At 41.1% G+C, this 21,356-nt stretch overlaps 1 protein-coding gene across 2 annotated transcripts in view; it reads left to right on the top strand.

Annotated features, from left to right (window-relative positions):
• Window positions 1-21,356, top strand: part of Cep83 (centrosomal protein 83) — a 122,997-nt gene that overhangs the window by 64,587 nt on the left and 37,054 nt on the right. The window contains exons 1-4 of one of the 2 annotated variants that reach the window (XM_037196808.1): window positions 6,417-6,831; window positions 8,636-8,887; window positions 10,933-11,064; window positions 20,906-21,020. In XM_037196808.1, the coding sequence (XP_037052703.1) occupies window positions 6,760-6,831; window positions 8,636-8,887; window positions 10,933-11,064; window positions 20,906-21,020 (571 nt within the window). In that variant the 5' untranslated portion in view covers window positions 6,417-6,759. Of the gene's footprint in view, window positions 1-6,416; window positions 6,832-8,635; window positions 8,888-10,932; window positions 11,065-20,905; window positions 21,021-21,356 lie in introns of those variants that run through there. The other variant, XM_037196807.1, reaches the window with a different exon arrangement.

The raw sequence follows: 21,356 nt of genomic DNA, 5'->3' as shown, positions 1-21,356 counted from the left end.
TAAAGAGAAACCAGTGCTGGGCATCAAAGAGCAAACCTACTTTCTAGTCTGGGGCCGATGAAGCTGGGGAAGTTAAGTAGAAGCCTGTGTTCATTTACCCACCTGAAAATCCTAAGGCCCTTAAGGATTAGGCTGAAATCTGTTCTGTCTGTGCTCTGTAAGAGGAACACTGAAACTTAGATGGCAACATTACCAGTTTATGACATGTTTTCCTGAGTATTTCAAGCTTGTTATTGAGACCACTGGTCAGGTAAAAGGATTCCCTTTATATCTTATAGTCATCCCTGTTAATGAAATATCCATTATGTAGCCTGTGGAGCGAGGAATGGTTTTGGTTTTCAAGTCATATTATTTAGGAAATATCGGCCACAAAGCTATTCTTCCCATAGGTAATTCGTGTGGTAAATCTGGGCAGAATAAATCAGAAACCGTATGGAAACAATTCTCTCTTTGAGTGCCATTAAGAACATTTGTGATTCACAGGAGGAGATTAAAATAGTAACATTAACAAGAGTTTGGGAGAAGTTAATTCCAGTCCTCATGGATGACTTTGAGTGTTTGAAGACTTCAGTGGACATAGTACCTGCAGAGGTGCCATAATTAGTAAGAGTGCTCAAAATAGAACCTGAAGGTGTGACTTAATCTTTCCAGTTTCACACTAAAACTTGAGTAGCTGAAGAACTGCTTCTTATGTAAGTAAAAATGGTTACCGCCCCTCTGTGGTAGGGATTGAACCTCTTGCAAGGTAGATTGACACTGCTACTGGGTCACAACTTCAGTCCCCAAAAGTGGTTCTTGACATGGAGTGGGTCTCGTGGCAGTAAAGGGTTTACAGTATTGTATCAGCTAAGTTGGTAAAACAGTGGCAGGATATGAGAGGATGACTCCAACTTGAAAGATCTACTGTAGGTAAGAGGCTGTCAGATGGCATAACATGTATATATATAATAAATAAGAAATGTTTTTCATGAAAGGAGTCAGTTGATGTGGCTAACATAATTATTGCCTCGGTTTAAGAAATCACCACAGCCCCCAACCATTAGTAGTCTGCGTCCTAATCAGGCAGCAGCCATTAACATTGATGTAATACCTTCTGAAGAATTAAGATTCACTTAAGGGTGATTGTGGGCAGTTTTTAGCAATGTAGTATGTTTTCAGTAACACACACACACACACACACACACACACACACACACACTCACATTAGTTTTTAAAAAAAATAGAACACTATTGTACCCTGGGTAGACTATAGTATAATAGAATTTTTTTTGTTGATGTTGGCAGTTTTTGCTTGTTTGAGACAGGATGTCTATGTATAGTCCTGGCTGTCCTGAAACTCACTCTGTAGACCAGGCTGGCCTGTGAACTCACAGATCTGCTTATCAGTATTAAGGGCAGGTGCTGATTTTTTTTTTTTCTGTGTAATGAGAAACAAAAAATAATTGTGAGACCTGCTTTATTGGAATAATTTGCTTTACTTCACCATCCTGAAGCTGAATTTAATACATATTTTATTAAAGCCTCATGCAATACTGTGTTTTTAATCTATACAGATCAAAGCAACTGACTACTCCTTAGTGTGTTCATTTTTGGCAGATTCTTTAGGAATTTTTTTTAAAATTATGCACTTTATGTGTATGAGTGTTTTATCTGTATGTATGTTTGTGCACCATGCGTGGGCCTGGTGCCCGCAGAGGTCAGAAGAAGGTGTTGGATACCCCTGGAACTGGATTGCAGACAGTTGAGGGCTGCCTGTGGGTGCTGGGAACTCAGCTCAGGTCCTTTGGAAGAGCAACAAATGTTTTTAACCACTGAGCTATCTCTCCATCCCCCTTTGGAAATTTTAAAGGTTTTTGTGAAGACTTCAGGAATTCATATGTCCTCATTTGTAACACTAAGAAGAATACATGAAATAAACATAGAATAAGATGTCTTCATTTTTATGAAAATGATGTTATGCTTTCTCAATACATTTGGTTAAATCTGAAAACCTAGTAAGGATAAAATGCTGATGCTGCGTTTATAGTCTTTACCCTGAGTTGAGGAATTGGAGTTGAGAATTGCAAGAGGCCATGACAGTGAACTTGAAGGAGAAAGAGTATGAGAGCACACTAGTCCTTTACATGGTAGCTCCTGAGTTTTTAGTTGACTACTAATTAGAGCCTGTGTGTGAGGAAGCTATCTATGCAAAGCCAGAGAAGGAATGAGAATGGTCCAGGCAAAACAATACCCAGAGTTCACATGGAACTGGTCAAAATTTATCTTTACATCAGCCAGCCAGGATGGAAAATCTCTTAATGTATGATGCATTGAGTTAGCTCTAGACTAAATGCTCTTCTGGTTCTAACAAGTGTTGTAGAATATTGTTGTTGTTGTTTTTGAGATAGTGTTTTTCTGTATAGTCCTGACTGTTCTGGAACTGGCTCTGTAGACCAGGCTGGCCTTGAACTCACAGAGATCCACTTGCCTCTGCCTCTTGAGTGCTGGGATTAAAGGCATGGGCCATCACTGCCTGGTAGAATATTATTTGAAAGTGTGTTGCATTCTTTTATGTTGCATTTGTTTAACTCTGTGAAGCTGTGTTCCTGTGCCTGTCTAAAACACCTGACAGTCTAATAAAGAACTGAACAGCCAATGGTGAGGCAGGGGAAAGAATAGGCGGGGCTGGCAGGCAGAGAGGATAAATAGGAGGAGAAATCTGGGAGGAAAAGAAGAAAGAGCAAGAGAACAAGGAGAGGAGGACGCTAGGGGCCAGCCACCCAGCCACACAGCCAGCCGTGGAATAAGAGTGAAAATAAGATTTATAGAAGTAAGAAAAGGAAAAAGCCCAGAGGCAAAAGGTAGATGGGATAATTTAAGAAAAGCTGGCAAGAAATAAGACCAGGCATTTATAAGTAAGAGGAAGTCTCTTCTATGTGTTTATTTGGGAGCTGGGTGGTGCCCCTCCCCAAAAAATGAGTTAAGAGCAAAAACAACCAACAACAAACAAGGACACAAGTGAGTCTTGAAAAATCAAATGTTTGGCTGTCTTAACTCTATCCTAGGACAAAGATTCAAGAATATAAAGGAAATCAAAGAATCCAGCACTAAAAAATTAAATTGAGGGTCTAGCATCCAGTGGAAAACAACTGGCAGCTGACAAGTGATTTTTACATTTAAGGAAGAACTTATGCCAATTCTCTATAATATTTACCAGAAAGTGGTAGGAGTACTTTCTAAATCATTCTGTAGGACCAACTTTATCTTAATACCAAAGACAGTCCCTCTGAATAGTAAAGTACTCCCACACCCTGCCCTGGTGTCGTAGTGGGCAATGCAGGGAGCCTAGCCTGGGCTTCCTTCTTCACCAGGTAGCAATGAGATGCTGTGTCCTTACCTGCTTGTGTTTCATCAGAGCAGCAAGTGATAGCAAGGTGACTACACTGTCTTAGGGTTTCTGTTGCTCTGAAGAGACACCATGACCATGACAACTCTTACAAAGACAACATTTAATTGAGGTGACAGCTCACAGTTTCAGAGGTTCAGTCCATTATTGTGGTGGACAGTGTGCAAGCAGACAGTGCTGGAGAGGTAGCTGAGTGTTCTACATCTTGTTGGCGGCAGGAAGTGGACTGAGATACTGGGTGTGGCCTGAGCATATATGAAACATCAAAGCCTATGCACAGTGACATACTTCCTTCAACAAGGCCACACCTACTCCAACAAAGCCACACCTCCTAATAGTGGCCACTCCCTTTGGGAGCCATTTTCTTTCTAACAGTCACACTTTCAACAGTGATTTTATAAGAAGCAAATTAAAACAAATTTCAGTTTCAATTCAGAGTCACAATTTCTTGACTATTCAAGATTTAATTGAAATAGTCTTATATTTAATCTTATATCAAAACCAAGAAAGTTCCAGAAGTAAATGTAAGATAGCAATAGATGCAAACATTGAGTTGACTGATAGTATACTCTGTCATTGTGTGATAATAAAGGATTTAGTTAAAAATTAACCAAACTGGGCATGATGGTACATGCTTATGTTCCAACACTCAGGAGACTGAGTCAGGAGGATTAAGAGTTGCAGGTGAGCGGTTGGGCCCAGTGGTTAAGAGTGTGTATGTTCGTATAGAAAACCTGAGTTCGGTCCCCAGCAGTCATGATGGGTGGATCACTACTGCTGTGACTTCAGCTCTAGGGGATCTGACACCTTCTTTTGGCCTCTGGGCAGGCACCTGTACTGAAGTGCACATATCCACACAGACACACATTACACATGTAATTAAGAAATAAAAATATTTTTTAAAAGAGTTCAAGGTGATCCTTGACTGCATAGTTCAAAGCCATCCTGGGCTTGGTGGGATGATCTTTTCTCAAATAAGCAAGAGTTGAAGGACATTGTTTACAGAAGAAAGGTAAGCGTGACAGCGTTCTCCAAGCTGAAGGAAGTTTAGGAGTAGCTCTAAAATACTGAAAAACAAAGCCTAGGCACTTGATCCTAGAGTCTGTTCGCTTAGCCATTTCTGTAGGCTGCACCAGAAGGGCAGTAAAAGCAAAGATGGATAGAACAGTTAGGTACACGACCTTTTCCTAGTGTCTCGGGGAATTGAATTGATACTAAGTCCTTTGTACAGAAGAGCAGCTGCTCTTTGTAATTCCTGATCTGTTTCTATCCGTTTCTTCTACTCTTAGAAAAGTAAAATTGGTTAATACCAAGCATTGTCTTACCTGTCCAGCAAGCTTGTATTCTAGAGGAGGATGAAGTAAATGCGAATGTGACTACAGTACAGGCAGATTTGGATAGATGTCAGAGAAGAGAAATTAGAGAAAGACCTTTAGAAATGGGAAGGAAGAATTGAGATCAAAACAAATGAAGGACATCCAGGAAAATGGCATGTGAATCTGATTAAAAGTGCAAGAAAAAGAAAGAGCTGCGGATGTGTCCAAAGTCTGTGGCCAGATGAATGAGCCAGGAGTGCGGTTATGGCAGTGATTGAGTGTAATAGGGTCCTCAACTGCAGAAGTTTTCTGCTGAACTGTACGTATGTTTACTACCTAAACTAGTGCTGGCTACAAAGTACTTAGTGTTTATTATGCAAATGAGTACATGAGTGTAGTAACTGGGAAGCAGTGGGCACCAGTTTGGCCAGGAAGGATTTTTGGTAGTGAATTCTGGTTGAGGAATTATAAATACAGAATTTCATCTTCACTGCATTGTAGTTGTTGCTTTGTCTATGTTCCAGGCATCATAGAGGTGCCTCTCATGGACCAACTGTGTGGCCTTTTATTTAAATGGGCACTGCAAGAGAATAAATAGTGTTACTACTGACTTTATCTTACTTGAGGGCACCGTTGTCTGTCCCGTGTTAGACCTCCTGACCTAGGTACCCACCCTACCACTAACAATAGCATATTGTGATTTGCAGGAATTTGGCTTAGTGGGAAAGTGATCCTCTACCATGTGCGTGACCCTGCACTTGGTCCCTCCCACCGCCCAAAACAAAACGTTTGGCTGAGTAACCTTAGGCAAATGCCAAACAGTATCTTAAAAATCACCCAGCCTAAGCCCACCGTTTAAACTGAAGCTGGGATAAAAGTAATGAACCAGGGCTGTCCAAGACCCCCTAAATCAGTATAGGCTAGCACCACAGCCCTTGATCGCCTTCTGTCTACAGCTTGAAGAGGAGACCCTATTGCTGAAGACACCACAGATTTTTGTTACGGGACTTGAGGAGTCAAGCTGGTACTGACAGGAGCTGGAAGGCTCCTCCCTGAGGACTAGTTCTCACAGCACTGGAAGGCTCCTCCCCGAGGACTAGTTCTCACAGCACTGGAAGGCTCCTCCCCGAGGACTAGTTCTCACAGCACTGGAAGGCTCCTCCCCGAGGACTAGTTCTCACAGCACTGGAAGGCTCCTCCCCGAGGACTAGTTCTCACAGCACTGGAAGGCTCCTCCCTGAGGACTAGTTCTCACAGCACTGGAAGGCTCCTCCCCGAGGACTAGTTCTCACAGCACTGGAAGGCTCCTCCCTGAGGACTAGTTCTCACAGCACTGGAAGGCTCCTCCCCGAGGACTAGTTCTCACAGCACTGGAAGGCTCCTCCCCGAGGACTAGTTCTCACAGCACTGGAAGGTGCCAGGCAGGCTGCCAGGGGAGAAAAGTGACCAGCAGTCCCCAGCTGTAAAGCCTGTGAACCACAGTAACCACTGGCCCGGCAGGACCCACCACAGTGCAGCAGTGGCACTTCTGTCGGGGTAAACCAGCTGGGCTGAAGGCCTGTCCAGTAGAGGGAACTCACGCCTGGTACTGTAAACCCAGCAAGAACCCACGGCTGGAGAGGTCATAGATACCCGAGGACAACCTCCTACTGATACTTTTCTAAATTAACGTAGCTTTCAATTATTCTAAATACCTTTAGCCCCATAGAGAAGCACACCTCTCATTCTTGATCAAAAAAGCTTCTTTTGCAGCAGATGGAGGACGCTATACAGGTCTATGACTGTCAGAATGTAGAGAGCATGTGACTGTGGTGTGCACCTCCCTTGTTGGGACATCTGCAATACAACCTCTATACCTAAGGCTCACAGAGCATCATGGACGAGGGGGTGGGAAGGTTGTTAGGACAGAGAACCAGGACAATTACTAATAGATAGTGTCCTCTAGACATGTCAGGGGTACTGCACCCACGAACTCTCCACAGTGAGGTTGCCTGTACAAGACTATACCACTCAACATGCCAGTAGATGGCGGAAATTTTCACAAGGCTCCACCCCTAAATGGAGAGCTACAGGCAGTCAGTGGCTGCTGAGGGTGGAAGAATCTGTTTTTTCCAGAGACGAGAGACCCTGGTAAGTTCCCAATTCTAAGTGGTCAGCCCCAAATACATGTACATATGAGTAACAGTAACTGGACTCAGTAGGTTGTATGTGTGTATGTGTCTGTACACTTACAATATTTATAGAAATAGTAGTTAGAAAAGGTCATGAATTTGAGAGAGGATGGGGGAACATAGAGTTGAAGAGGAGACAGGGATGGTGAACATCATGTAAATACAGTGTGTTTATGTATGACATCCTTAAAAAGTTCGATTAAAAGTAATCTGACTTACTACAAAGTCATAGAGTTGCAGGAGGAAAGGAATGAAGAATAAATGTAGTCCAAGAACAAACCTGAGGAGAATTGTTCTACATAACTATGTAGTGGGGAATGGGACAGAGATGCGAATTAGTTATGCTCTTTTCTGTTTATTTGGGTTTTTTTTTTGGGGGGGGAAGGGAGTGGGCACGGTGCTGGGAATGAAACCCTGGGCTCTTGGCATACCGAGTGAGTGTATCACTGTGCCCTCCGTTGGACTTTTGACGTTTACTTCATGGATTAGTTTTCTGGGAAAAGTATGTTTACATACTGGGTATTTACATCTTTATGCCCTGTTAACATCTTTAATCTGTCGTGTACAGTCAGACTTGGAATTCCTGAATTATAGGGATGAAAACGATCAGAGAGAGCCTCACCTGGCGTTTCGAAGACGAGGAAACGCCCTGTGGAAGCCTCACACTTCTTTCCTTTATGGAGAGCTCTGCCAGCTTTGTCCCTGTCCCAGAGCACTTTAGTATCCTTTTGACTTAGAGTGAGCCCTGAGTGTTTGTTTTGGTAAAATAGCCACGGGTCTTGTTTTTTGCAGTGGTTCATTTGAATAATAAGGGGTAACCCCAATACAGAGAAAGAATAAAAAGAATTGCTGGTGTGCCTGGGTTTGTACATCAGTGCATAACACTGATGTATCTTGTTCCAGGCCCCCGGTTCAGTCCCCGGCACCACACGGAAGAAGAGGAGGGGAATTTAAGAAGGGAATAGGAGTGCAAAGCAGGCGTAGTGACACGTTATAGCAAACTAGGAGATCACCAAGGGGCGGGGGGAGAGTCCTGTTCTCAGTGCCTTGTCTCTAATCTTGAGCAGCAAGGGCCTCGGAAGGCTCTGGGTGTTAGGAAGCCGTTGGAGCCCACTCACTAGGAGCATGTGGCATCTGGCAGCACGAGGTGTTATGAAGGAGAAGATGACTTGTATGTTCCCTCTCGTTCCTCGGTGACTTGTGGTGTGCTCTGGAATAGTGAACATAGAACAGAAGACCTAGAATATCTTGCAGTTAGACATTTAGTAACCTCGGCTGTCACTTTAAAAGTTCAGTCACCGTATTTGTGTTTAGGTACACAGATTTTGTGTGGATTAGTTGCTCTCAAACAGATGATTTATTAGCCCAGACAAAGCCAAAGAATTAACTGTCACGTAAGGAGAAATTTGGGAGTGGTCATTGGATTGGCCTAGCATGAATTCCTATCATGGACTTGTGTTTTAAATAATCACTTTACGGTAGTATTTACAATTTTGAATTTTAGTCAGCAACTGATTCAGCCCTGTGCCAGACACTGCGGGGGGAGAGGGAGAGTCGGAGAAAGTCCTTGCCCTTAAAATTGAGTCATGCTGGGTACAAAGTGAAGAACGTGACATTTTAGATTTTTTTCTCTTTTTCCTTCATTTTCGAACCTGAGCTATCATGTTGTGCAATTTTTAATTTTAATTTACTGACTTGTAGAGCATGTTCATGACTGGAAATTCAGTAATTTAGAGCGTGTGTGCTTCCTTTTGAATTTCTAGGTCGCACGGCTGGAGAAGGATAAGGAGGAACTGCATGGCCAGCTGCTCAGCGTCGATCCCACAAGAGACAGCAAGCGCGTGGAGCAACTCGTTCGAGAAAAATCCCATTTGCTTCAGAAATTGAAAGGGTTAGAGGCTGAAGTAGCAGAATTAAGGGCTGAGAAAGAGAATTCTGGTGCGCATGTAGAAAATGTCCAAAGAATACAGGTGAGGCAGCTGGCGGAGATGCAGGCTGCACTCAGGTCCTTGGAGGTAAGGCTTTAATTGCTTCCCAGTAGAGCATGGCCTGAGTTCTCAAGTGCGCGAGACAAGCCTTGGTTTTAGAGTATAAACACATGCTCGCCCATCTAATGCTGACGCAGTTGTGTCGTCCCAAGTGTACATGCAAGGAAGAAAGGGTGTGGTTCCTCCAGGTAGCTGCCTGTGCCACTGCATTGGGAGGGGTAGGCACTCTTCGGGAACCGTCGTCTGAGTGACATGTCTCACCTCTTAAAACGTAGACTAGCAACATACCCCAAGTTTTTCAAGACTAAAGTCATCGGAAAACATCACGGACAATTACTTTTGAAATTATAATTTCTTATACTAGAGTTTAAAAACCTTAAAATCGTAAATCCTATTTGAGCAGACATAACATACTACATATAACTTACATGCTTCTAGCCAAAGTGATAAAAGTTAGCTGGCTACTAATGCATACTAATCTTTACTGAATTATTTCCCTGAGTTCACTAGAGAAAGAAAATGTTGGCAGAGCCCCACCAGGACCTCTGGGAGCTGTCACTTAGGAAGACTCTTGACTTCTGTCTTACTCAGACATGCTTATGCCTCTTAGTGCCTGGGGCCTAAGATGGAGCCGAGACTTCACGTTTGTCAGAGTTGGCTTTTCGTCCTTTGGGGTAGTCATGCAGTAGTTGAGCTAGAAGGAAATTATAGGCACATGGTGCGTAGTATATCCAATTTCAAAATATAAAATGATGGTGGGGGCCAAGCAACATGGAGTACTGTGGCAAGTTGTGAAGAGGAGAAGATTTTGGGTTTTTTTGTTTGTTTGTTTGTTTTTAGGGAAAGGTGAAGTCTTTGTTAGTACTTGTCAGAATTAAATTTGGCAGTATCATTGGACCTTAGACATAAGCTGATTAACAGTAAGATTGTTTAGGTTGCCATTTCACAGTCCTGCACAGTGACAGAGTAAGACAGGTACTTGCAGTTGAATGCAGTGTAGAGTCCCAGTGTGGACTTGGACCAAGGTCACCTAGAGTGATTATTTCCAGGATAAGTTGGATGATGACAAAGATCGATGGCTCATTTGTGACATTTTCAGATCAGCTTGCACTTAGTTTTATCATTTGTCAGATAAAATGAAAAATAAATACATAACAGCAGATATTTTTCTTGGAGAAAACAATATTCTGTTGTTGTACACAAAGAATATAATTTTATATTTGAAGAAAATAATTGTTGTTCCCTGAGTTATTTGCTGAATACAGCCCTTATTTAATACAGTAAACATGCACAGAAAATAGAAAACTGAAGTTTATCCCGTAAGTGTAAAAACACCCTCATTTTATTTATCTCGATTAGAAATGTTTATTAAAGCTTTTACTTTTTCCTCTCTGCTAAAAGAAATGTCCTCACTTTGTCCTCAAATTCTGTCAATTTAGAGACTTCAATAAGAATTTAATTGTGTGGTAAAGTCAAAAGCTTTTTTGCTTGTACTTCAGGAGGCTTCAGGACAGTTGAGAATTTTCAATTTTTGTCTCTATCTGTTCCTTTAGAAAAGAATTCCCCATTGATTGTGGATTTTCACCTCCTTTATGTTTTTTCCTTTGTGTGTGCAGATATGTATGGAGCGCCTGTGTAGCACGGCGCATGCGTGGCGCTCACAGGGTAGCTGGTAGGGTTGGTGCTCGCTTTTTACTGCTTAGGTCCTGGAGATAACTCCGGTCCTCAGGCTTGGCAGCAAGCACCTTTTATCCACTTACCAGGGACTGGGCAGCCTCCTTTCCTGTCTTCTAAAATGCTTCTCCATAACTTGTGGACTAGCAAGTCTAGAAATGTTAGAATTATGCCAGCATTCCCATCCTGAGGTATTAAATGAGTACTCTAAGTACTTTCTCTCCTGAAAGAAGATCGGAGTTCTACAGGTCGATTGAGAAAACTGTGACTTTGGGACATGTTAGTTGTTGCTTAAATTCTAAGTCATTATTTTGTGTTTGATTACATATACATTGTATATAGTGCTTACTTTAGTGTCATGTGAACGATTATAAATTTCAAAATCTTTTGTCTTCAAGGCTGAAAAGCAGTCTGCTAAACTGCAGACTGAACGCTTAGAGAAAGAGCTGCAATCAAGCAATGAACAGAACACTTGTTTAATCAGCAGATTGCATAAAGCGGACCGAGAAATAAGTACGCTGACCAGTGAAGTGAGTTGCAGTACTTTGCTTCATCTAGAGAGCCTGAGATTACACAGTGATGGAGCAATTTGCTGTTTGAATTCTCTCTATTGAAATCTTTTTTAGCCCCTCATTCTGTCTTTGAACTGTGATAGAGCTCTAACCGGGGTCTGTGTGCTCTGCCCATGCGGAGCTCAGTGTGACCTGGCTCTTTAGTCCTTCCTCAGCAATCAGCACCCTTTCCTTCCTGTTCACCTCCCTCCTCCCTCAGCGACCATCCTTGAAAAAGTTCATTCTTCCTCAGGGTCCTTGTGTGCCTGCCAGGAACTTTCCTCACAGAGTTACATTTATCTTGCTTCCTTCCTTTCTTTCTTGTTACCTAATAGAAGAGGCCTGCCTGCCTTGTCTTAAAAATAGTGAAATAGTATCTTCCATCTTCTGCCTTATTCTTTGCATTCCAAACCTATAAGACGAATTGCTAGACGGTCTTATTAATACAAACCTGGAGCCAGATATAGGGGTGAAAAACCGAGAGATCAGAGAAATAGGACAAGCCACAGCCAACCTCACCGCACCAACACCTCAGTCTCCAAAGAGACCTACTTCCTGACTACCCACGCCTATATGCCTTTCTGTTCTGCCATCTCATTTCCTCTCTCTGCCCAGCTACATCACTTCCTCTTCCTGCCCAGCTCTGTCACTTCCTGTCTGTCTGTACAGACCTCCAGATCTTTATGGTTAACTAGTGCTGGGATTAAGGGCCTGTGTCACCACACCTGCTGTTCCCAGTGTGGCCTTGAATTCACAGAGATCCTGATGAATCTATGCCTCCTGGATGCTAGGATTAAAGATGTGTGCTATCCCTGACCTCTATGTTTACTATAGTGCCTGGCTTTTTTCTCTGCTCCTCAGATAAACTTTATTAGGGTGCACAATATATTGGGGACACAATACATCATCACACTAACCTGCTCTGTTTTTCTTCATAACTTTTTTAAAAGAATGATTATTTATTTTATGTGCATTGGTGTTTTACCAGCGTGTATGTCTGTGTGAGGGTGTCAGATCCCCTGGAACTGGAGTTACAGACAGGTGTGAGCTGCTGTGTGGGTGCTGGGAATTGAGCAGCCAGTGCTCTTAACTGCTGAGTCATCTCTGCAGCCATCTGTATAGCTCTTAATACCATCTGATCTATTCATTTTTTATTTTAAAATGATTTATTTATTTTTATATTTTGTGTGTGTGCCTGTATGTATTGTTTTACATGTGTGTCTGGTGCTCAAGGAAGCCAGAAGTGGGGCGTCAGGTCCTCTGGAACTAGATTACAGATGGCTGTTAGCCAGTTTGTGGGTTCTGGGAACAGAACCTGGTCCCTTGCAAGAGCATCAGTTTTCTTAACCACTGAGCCACCCCCCAGCCCCCATTGGTTTTGGTTTTTAGATCTCTCCTCCCCACTTTCTCCTTTAGCCAGTGCCAGCTCCAGGGTATCAAGGACATGGCTCTTATCACTGCAATACTCCTAGCCCCTGGGAAATCACATTCACATGGCAGACACTTGTTAGTAGTTCTTCAGTAAGTAATTTTAACAACATAACTTGCTTTTAAATTATCCTTAAAAATGTAACTTGAATGTTCTTAAGTCATCTTTACGCCATAAAGTATTTCTCCAATTCAGCTTTTCCCTATTAAATGCAATATGTATATATAAGGAATCTCAAAACCAGAAATAAGATAGCAATAACAAAAATATTTTATAAAGGATCAATTTTGGGGTCAGACAGACTGAATTCATGTTAGATTTTGTTTTTTAATTAGCTCTGTGACTTTGGTATATCTCTTCTTGAAACTTTGGTATCTACCTCCATAAATGTGTCTGTGGAATTGTGGAAAAATTAAATGAGGTATTATACATGAAGTGCTTACTATAAGGTCTAACAGATGCTTACTAACATACTATGGTTTTTAGTCTTTGGACTTTGAAAGTAAGGTTGATTTCCAAATCAGTGAAGTCATTTTATGTCTAGCAGGGTAGTTATATAAAATACCCTAAAAGCCAGGATGGCTCCCAGGTTAAAAAAAAAAAAAAGTATTCTCTGTAGACTAGTAGAAATGTCTATATTTAAAGGAATTGTCTGGTCGTTATAGATTCTTGGCCAAGAATTTTCTGAGACGGCTCATGGGCGGGGTGTTGAGTGAGAAGAAAGAGTTTTGTTTAGTGACGTTTTGTCAGCAGAACTGAGGGGTCATGGGTCCCCTGAAAACAGAATGCTTCCTAGGAAGTTAGACTTGAGGGGTCTGTTGACTTTCCCGTTACCGTGGTTGATTTTGTTAGGCAGTTTATACATGTGACTGTTCTCTTGATACCCCAACCCCGATCCCTGCTAGTCCCTTTCTCACAGTCCTGCTTTGGGTTATGTGCTGTGACCCATTTAGTTTAACCAGGGCCATCTGTGGGGACCCATGGATCGGAACTATCCGTTGGAGACCGATAGGATCATCAGTGGGTATGCAATTGAAGGCAATAATTCCACCTCTTCCCTAATCTGTCAGTACCAAATAGTTGAGTGGTGAGTGATAGGGCCCCTGAACGCCTCCATCTTACCTCTCAGCCCATTCTCTTGGGGTCAGTTCAGGGACCTCCAGCTGCTAGCAGTTTGTGATTGCAGTGCCTGTGTTGCCTAGAAGATGACTATATTTCAACACGGTCCTTCTTTTCACCCCGTCTTCCTCAGTGTTCAACTGTAGAGGGGATAGTATAAGTGTCTTTTTATAGATGGACCTCTGATCTGTCGCTTACACTCAATACAGCCATGAGTCTCTGTATTCACCACCATTAACTGGAAAGATAGGCTTCTCTGATTAGAACTAGAGTAGCATTTGTCTGTGGGTACACATGTATGTATTTAGATGCTAGCTTGATGCCTAAACAACTCTCTTTAGTTCTGCCTCAGGGTTTATGATCTCCTCCACCATGGATTTTGACTAGGTTCAACAGTACCATGCAGTACCTCCTGTAGACTGGGTCTTAACAAATCAGAAAGCAGTTAGTTACCCCATAACAGTGGTTCCTCTGTTGTACAGTGGGCCCATCTTACCTGACAGGTTGGGTTTATGGATAGTAGGATTCACATCTAGGAAGACACTGATGCCCATCCTTTCGCAGCAGCCGACAGCACCTTCTGGGGCTGTGAAAACTAGGTGGCAGGGAGGAAGTTTTCTGCTCACTTCCAGCTTGATTTCTCTATACCATGCATGCCTGGTGTATGAGACCTTTTGCGAAAGAGCTTTACCTGGTTCTGGCAGGCAGCAGGAGGGAGCGGTTTAGGAAGAATGAGGAAGAGGGGGCAGAAAGAATGTCCACGCTTGGGCCCTCCCTGACCAACAACTCCACCCCTGGTACTGGGGTTTTCTTTAGTAACCCATGGCCTTGAGATCAGTTTGTCTAGCCTTACAAGGTACCTCCCTTAGAATTCTTTTCCCCCCAGTTGATAGGTTTCTGTACAGGTGCTTTACCCCTCTGTTTTAACCTGGGGCCATGTAACAATCCGTCCGTCTTAGTCTCTTTCTGGTCATGCAGCCTTGTGACCATTTGACTTCTCATGTAATTTCACCTACAGAAAACAAATGTGCCAATAACCCAGCTTAGAACGTTCTTCTTACCATTTTCCATACAGTTAAACTGGCATTCTGTTTTGGGAAATTAGTATGAGTGTAACTTTGAATCTTTTTAAAAAGTATTGTGATAAAACTGGGGGTTTTTGTGCTTGAAATACTGAGGCTGTAATTTTAGATGCATTGGACATCACCCTTGGAAGATAATCTACTCTTTTTTTTTTTTTCTATTAAAAGCCAGCAGGTGGTTCAGTGGGTAAAGATGCCTATCATGAAGGTTGTCCTGATCTCTATACATGCGCTTGGCATTTGTATGTCCTTTCCTCCAATTCATAGATGTAATTTAAAAATTCTCACTATTCCATACTACAGGGTGTATGTATGTCTAGTGGCCTTTTATTTTTGTTTCAGTTTATATGTAGCATACAAGTTGTTTTGTAGCTGATGTTTCATTTAGTTCACCTGACATGAATGATACTGAAAGTAAGTAACATTAGACAAATAAAACATTTCTCTATCTATTTATTTATTGTGAGGCAGGGCTGCTCTCATTATGGAGCTCTGGCTATCCTGGAACTCACAATATAGACCAGGCTGGCCTCAAACTCACGGAGATCCACCTGCCTCTGCCTCCCGAGTGCTGGGATTAGTGTGCGCCACCACACCCAGCTACAAATAAGATTGTTAATGGTGAAATATACACACATATATACATTTTCCTTCTCTTCCCTTCTTCTCCCCACCTCCCTTTTTGTGATACTAGGAGCAGAAGTTACGTTTTTGTTCATGCTAGACAATGAACTACATTTCCAACTATAGCTATTAATATTTTTAACTTTAGATATTATCTATTAGTTTATAGGTTTAAATTTAGGTTATGTTTCAAAATTACACCATTGTGGACTAGGTAATGAAATACAATGGGAAGTCCCTGAGCTTTGAATCAGATGAACATATTTTGAATCCTAACTCATTCATTTTATTTATTTCTAGTGTATCCTTAAATAAGAAAATAAAGAATAGAGATTTTATTTTTTTCCCCAGAGACTGACTGGTCAGTAACTGTGTAACCTTAGGCAAGCTATTTCATATCTTTAATATCCTGGTGATGTCATTGGGATCCAATTTCCTAAGTGCATCAAGGCCTTTTTCTGTTGATCACTAAGATCCTATAGTATAAACCCCACTAGAAGTCAAGTAATGATGTGGCCTCTTCCTGATTTAGGTCAACAGACATAGACTAAATGTCTGTAGTGATAAGAGTATAGCAAAATTTCAGTCCCCATCTAATCAAAACAGATTCAAAACACAAACAAGAGAACTCAAGGTTTTCTTAAAGTCCTATATACATTGTTTCAGTTTTGCTCAATACCATTTAAGTATCCAGTATATGCAGTAGTTTGTTTTAGATCCAGTATCCTGACTGGGTTCCTGAAATAACTGGAACTGGAAATGCAGCAATAGGACATGGGTATGCAGGGCTGGGTGGGGGTGGGGGTGGGTGGGGCTTTTGTGCTAGTTTGCCCTAGTTCTCTGCTTCACCTGGGTACTGACCTCTTCTGCTGCGTTCTGTACACACACCCTTCACCATTGTTCTTTCTCTTCTCAAGAATAAATGGCCTCTCCTGTTCTGCTGAATGAAACCAGCATTTTGGTATTATTTCTCTACACTTGTTTATTAGCACTTTGCTGAGACTTGCCTGTGTTTTTTAAGGCACACTTGAAGTAGTTTGCATATAAATGGAGTATTCAATATATCCTTCAACTTTAGACAAAGCAAGTTTCATCTAAAATTTTATATGTAAAAGGATTGCAGGAAGGATAATTTTAAAAATATTTCTAACATGAGTGTCACAGTTTTCTTTGCAACTTGAAATTTTCATCAACATCTTGCAATCCTAGCAAATGGCTGTTTGCAATGCAAAGGAACACCTGGGGTATGTTTAACTAAGTGATTTAAATTTGTAAATGTTAGGCTTTAGAACAAAGCTTTGCTAGTATCAGTGGCTCAGATTAAAGGCATTATCATAGGTGACCTAAAATGATGTCCTTAATGATATTTCACATCCAGTGAAGAACATTATGTTGCTTCATGAGGTTTTCAATCTTCAGAAGTCTAAGTTAGTTACAGAAAACCATCCCTCAGAATTGTGACGATCAAGCTGAGTTAAGGAGATCATATCACCTCAGAATTTAGAGAAAGGTCAGAAGTTTAATATCATCTCTTTGGAATTTATAGCCAGAGCTTCTGGTGTGACACATTTTTTTTATACACCTATCTTGTTTCTCCTATATATTATTTTCTCGGGTTTTTGTTTTGTTTCAGGATTTTTAAGGTTAACTTGTTTGATATGTATGAATGTTTTCTCTGCACACATGTGTCATATGTGACTTTGCAATGGAGGTCAGAAAGAGGGTATTGGATCCCTTGGATATGGAGTTATAGACAATGTGAATCACCATGTAGATGCTGGTAACTGACCCTGGGTTCTCTGAAAGAGCAACAGACGCCAGCCGCCTCCGTTTATTTTGTAGATTTGTCTACTTTAACAGATTTTGAGTACCTATCAAATGCCTAATACTACCATTTAAAATTCTGTATTAGTGCAACTAGCTGAATATTTGCTTCTGTGTTATCAAAAGTGTAAGACAAACCACGATTGAACAGGCCAGACTCTGGCCAGCAGTTTAAGACAAAGTAACTTAGCTTGGTAAAGATGGATGGGACAGTGGAGCTCTTGAAGTTGAGGTTTCTAGGATTTTTTAGAGCTTGGAAGCCTGAGTACAAGGAATAGAATGGCCATGCCCTAACAGCAGAAGTTAGGGGTATTTGAACTTGTCACTGTGTGCGTGTTGGAGTGGAGGACAAAGGTCATGGCCAGCTGTCTTCCTCGGTTGTTCTCCACCTCACTTCTTGAGACAAGGTCTCTCTTGCTAGCTAGCCATAGCTGGTTGGCTGGTCTGGCCGCCTGGGAAGGCCCAGGGAGGGTCTGCCTCTGCTGCCCTCGCTCTGGGATTACTTCCTGGCTTACCGCCACACAGTTTTCAGTTTTAACCTGGGTCCTGGGGTCCACAGTCAGGGCTTACACAGTTTACCCACTAAGCTTTTCATCACCCATTTTCATGTTTTTAATATTTCTTTTAGTATTTTTATATTTAAATATAAAATATATTTTAGAAATTTAACAATTACTAGTTATGTAAGTAAATCCATTCTTTTAAGATCATAGAAATATGACACCAAAGAACAATTTAATCTCTATATGTTATAAACAAGTAAATTCCTTGAGCATATATAGTTTAACAGCATAAGTAAGCCTGTCCCCGGCCCTGTTGAAATTATTTCCTTTTTTCTGTGTGTGTGTGTGTGTGTGTGTGTGTGAGAGAGAGAGAGAGAGAGATAGATAGATAGATAGAGAGAGAGAGAGAGAGAGAGAGAGAGAGATACATTTTTCTGTGTATATGTGCACATGTGTGTAGAGCCCAGAGGTCGATATTAAGGTGTCTGTTGTCTATCATAGTTTATAATTAGTTTTTTAAAGATTTAAAATTCTTTAAAATTTTTCTGTGTATGGATGTTTTGCCTGCATGTATTTGTGGGCACAGCATGTGTACCTGATGCTTAGAGAGACCAGAAGAGGGCATCAGCTCTCTTGGGACTGGAGTGAGAGACAGTTGAGAACTGCCATGTGAGTTCTGGGAACGGAGCCTGGTTCTTCGGGAAGTGAAGCCTGTGCTCTTCACCACTGAGCTGCCTCTCCAGCCTCGTTTGTGGGATTTCTTTGTCTGAGACAGTCCTTTGCTGAACCTGGAGCTCAACTGACTGGGCCAGCCTGGCTGGGAGCCAGCGCCAGGGACCGGCCTGCTCTGTCTCCCGGGCACTGGGATGGAGGTGCCCCGTGCCATGCCCAGCTTTTCCCGTGGGTCCTTGGATCTGAACACGTGCCTCATGCTTGTGCTGCAGGCACCTTGCTGACGGATCCAGCTTCCCAGCCTAAAGAAAGTCCTCTTCATTTTAGTAAGTCTCAGGGTGAGAGTAATGTGAAAGGTTTTATTTCTTAGTTTTTCTTGTGGTTACCGTGAAATTAATCAATATTCTATGGACTTATCTTGAATTTGTCACCTCATCAAAAGCAGCTACAGTGTGTCCTTCTCAGCCTTTTGCAATTAGTGAATAATAGCAACTTATAACTATGTCCCTGTAATCATATTTTAATGTTACATCTTCTCAGCATTTTAATGCATTTATAAGTTGCCCTTGAAATAATGGCATAGTAAGAGAATTTAGGTATTACAACCCCAGCAGAAGGTTGCTCTTTATATTTATATGTCATTTAGTGGTGCACAAATCGATTTGAAAGGGTCTGTTCATTGTGGATAGCAATGTAAACAGTAAAGTACTTGGTTTGTTTCCTTGAGATATGTATGTTCCGTGAAGCCGTTCCTTGCAATGTTTTCAATGTCTTTTGTAGACAAAACCTCCTGTAATAAGAAACTCATGTCTGTGGTTCTTCCTTTTGGCGCTTGGACTGTTCCCGATTTGTGTCTTAACTGCCACCTTCATTTGCTATTGGGTTTTACTGGGCTCCACATAACTTAATCCTTTCCTGCCATCCACATCCTATGTTTAGCTTGTGTATGTTTGTAGTCTTCTACTCTAATTCTATAATTTTACACTTAGGTATAAATCAAATTACAGGTTTATCTCATCTTTATGTCTCTTGGTTAAAGCCTAACGCCTTTGTAAATAATTTTAGAAGTTTATGTAAAATGTTAATAGTGTGGATGATTGGAAAGACAGAACGTTTGTATTTACTGCTCTATTCCTGACTCCTAGAATTGTACCTGACACATAGTAAGTCAGTGAATATTGTTGGATGAAGGTCTACTACTTATGAACTAGAATTATTTGCTAGGAATATTTAGACTAAAAATGATATGTGACAGATTAATTATGGAAGTATTTGTTCACATTCACCTGGGGCTTTAGAAGAAGCAGATTCTGTAATAAAGGATTTGTACCTATACTGTTCCATCTACCTCACATGTATATACACATGCCAACACATTTAGTCTCCAAGTTCAGTTGGTCCTTTTTTGGCCTCTTTTCATTATTATTATTATTATTATTATGCTGTGAATTGATTGCTTTTATTTCTTAGCCTAGCTCATTTTAAATTAGAGTTAATTTTCTAAAACAAAGTTAATTATTCTATCTTAAAAAGCTAGGCAACCATGTTCAATGTTGTGCTGTACAGTTTTATGTCAATTTGATATGAGCTAAAGTGATCTGAGAGGAGGGAACCTCAGTTAAGAAAATTCCCCCATAAGATCAGTTGTAGGGCATTTTCTTAGTAACCAAAGGGGGAGGGCCCAGCTCACTGTGGGTAGTGCCATCCCTGGGTTTAGTGGTCCTGGGTTCTATAAAAAAGCAGGCTGAGCCAGCCAGTAAGCAGTACTCCTCCATGGCTGCCACATCAGCTTCTGTCTCCAGGTTCCTGCCTTGTTTGAGTTTCTGTGTTGACTTTCTCAATGATGGACTGTCATGTAGAAGTGTAAGCCAAATAAACCCTTTCCTCCTTGGCCATGGGGTTTCATCATAGAAATGGTAACTCCAACTAAGACAATAATAACTCTCATTCCCTGCCATTCCTCCTTAGAGTTTATGCCTCCCTATGCTTTATTGTAAGGGATAGCTCTTTGTTTAAAGAGCAGATTGTGTGATGTTATTTCTGATTAACATTTTATATGCTGTTCCTACTACCTAAAATGCCTTTTTTTTTTTTTTTTTTTTTTTTTTTGGCCACTTTTTTGTTCTGTTTTGAAATTAGATCCAGCCTTGGGGTCTGAACTTACAGAGATCTGCCTACCTCTGCCTCCTGAGTAGTGATTGTGATTAAAGGCATGTACCACCATGCCCAGCTGTTTCTTCCTTTTTAGAAGGAAGGTTTCAACACTTTTTCCCCCGAAATGTTCTGAATTGTCGGTGGATGTTATTTATATGCAGTTAAGATTTTTAAGGAAAGATTCAGCCCTGATGACTCCACCCAATTATTTGTAAATGCATGCCTTAGTTCCATTAGGAAAAGATCACTTTTGTTTGGTATCTCTCTGTTGTTCTGAGCCTTGGGATACTTTCTCGGAAGGTACTTATACCCTGTACTACCAGATTATTTACTTATTTCCACCCATGCTCTTAGTATGTACTGAATGATAAGAAAATGACCCAATAATAATTTCAATTTCTAATGACCAACAGGTGAAAGAGCTCAAACATTCAAACAAACTAGAAATAACTGACATCAAACTGGAGGCAGCGAGAGCTAAGAGTGAGCTAGAAAGAGAAAGGAATAAGATTCAAAGTGAACTGGATGGTAATATATTTTCCCATGCTTTTCTCTATTCTTTTCAGGTCTAAATTCAAATTATTAAAACAAAGCAACCTGAGTTTTTTTCTAGATTCTCAGTCTTAATAGAATTTTCATATTACAGTTCATAGGGACTATTTTTATTATGTTGAATGGTTTGTTTATTCTGTGATCTTTTTTAAATGACCTACCTTACATTTATATAATAGTTTTTGATTACTGTGTGAATTAAATATATTGAAAATGTGGGTTTGTTCTTTATGTGATTATAAATTTTAAATGCTTATAGATCAGCTGGTCATTAGGCTAAAGGATATAAGAAAGTAAGTTCCAATCATAATT

This window comes from Peromyscus leucopus, chromosome 18, assembly GCF_004664715.2.
Source record: "Peromyscus leucopus breed LL Stock chromosome 18, UCI_PerLeu_2.1, whole genome shotgun sequence".
NCBI lineage: Eukaryota > Metazoa > Chordata > Mammalia > Rodentia > Cricetidae > Peromyscus > Peromyscus leucopus.
Note: the sequence above shows the minus strand (reverse complement) of the source record. Positions and strands in the feature narration are given on the sequence as shown.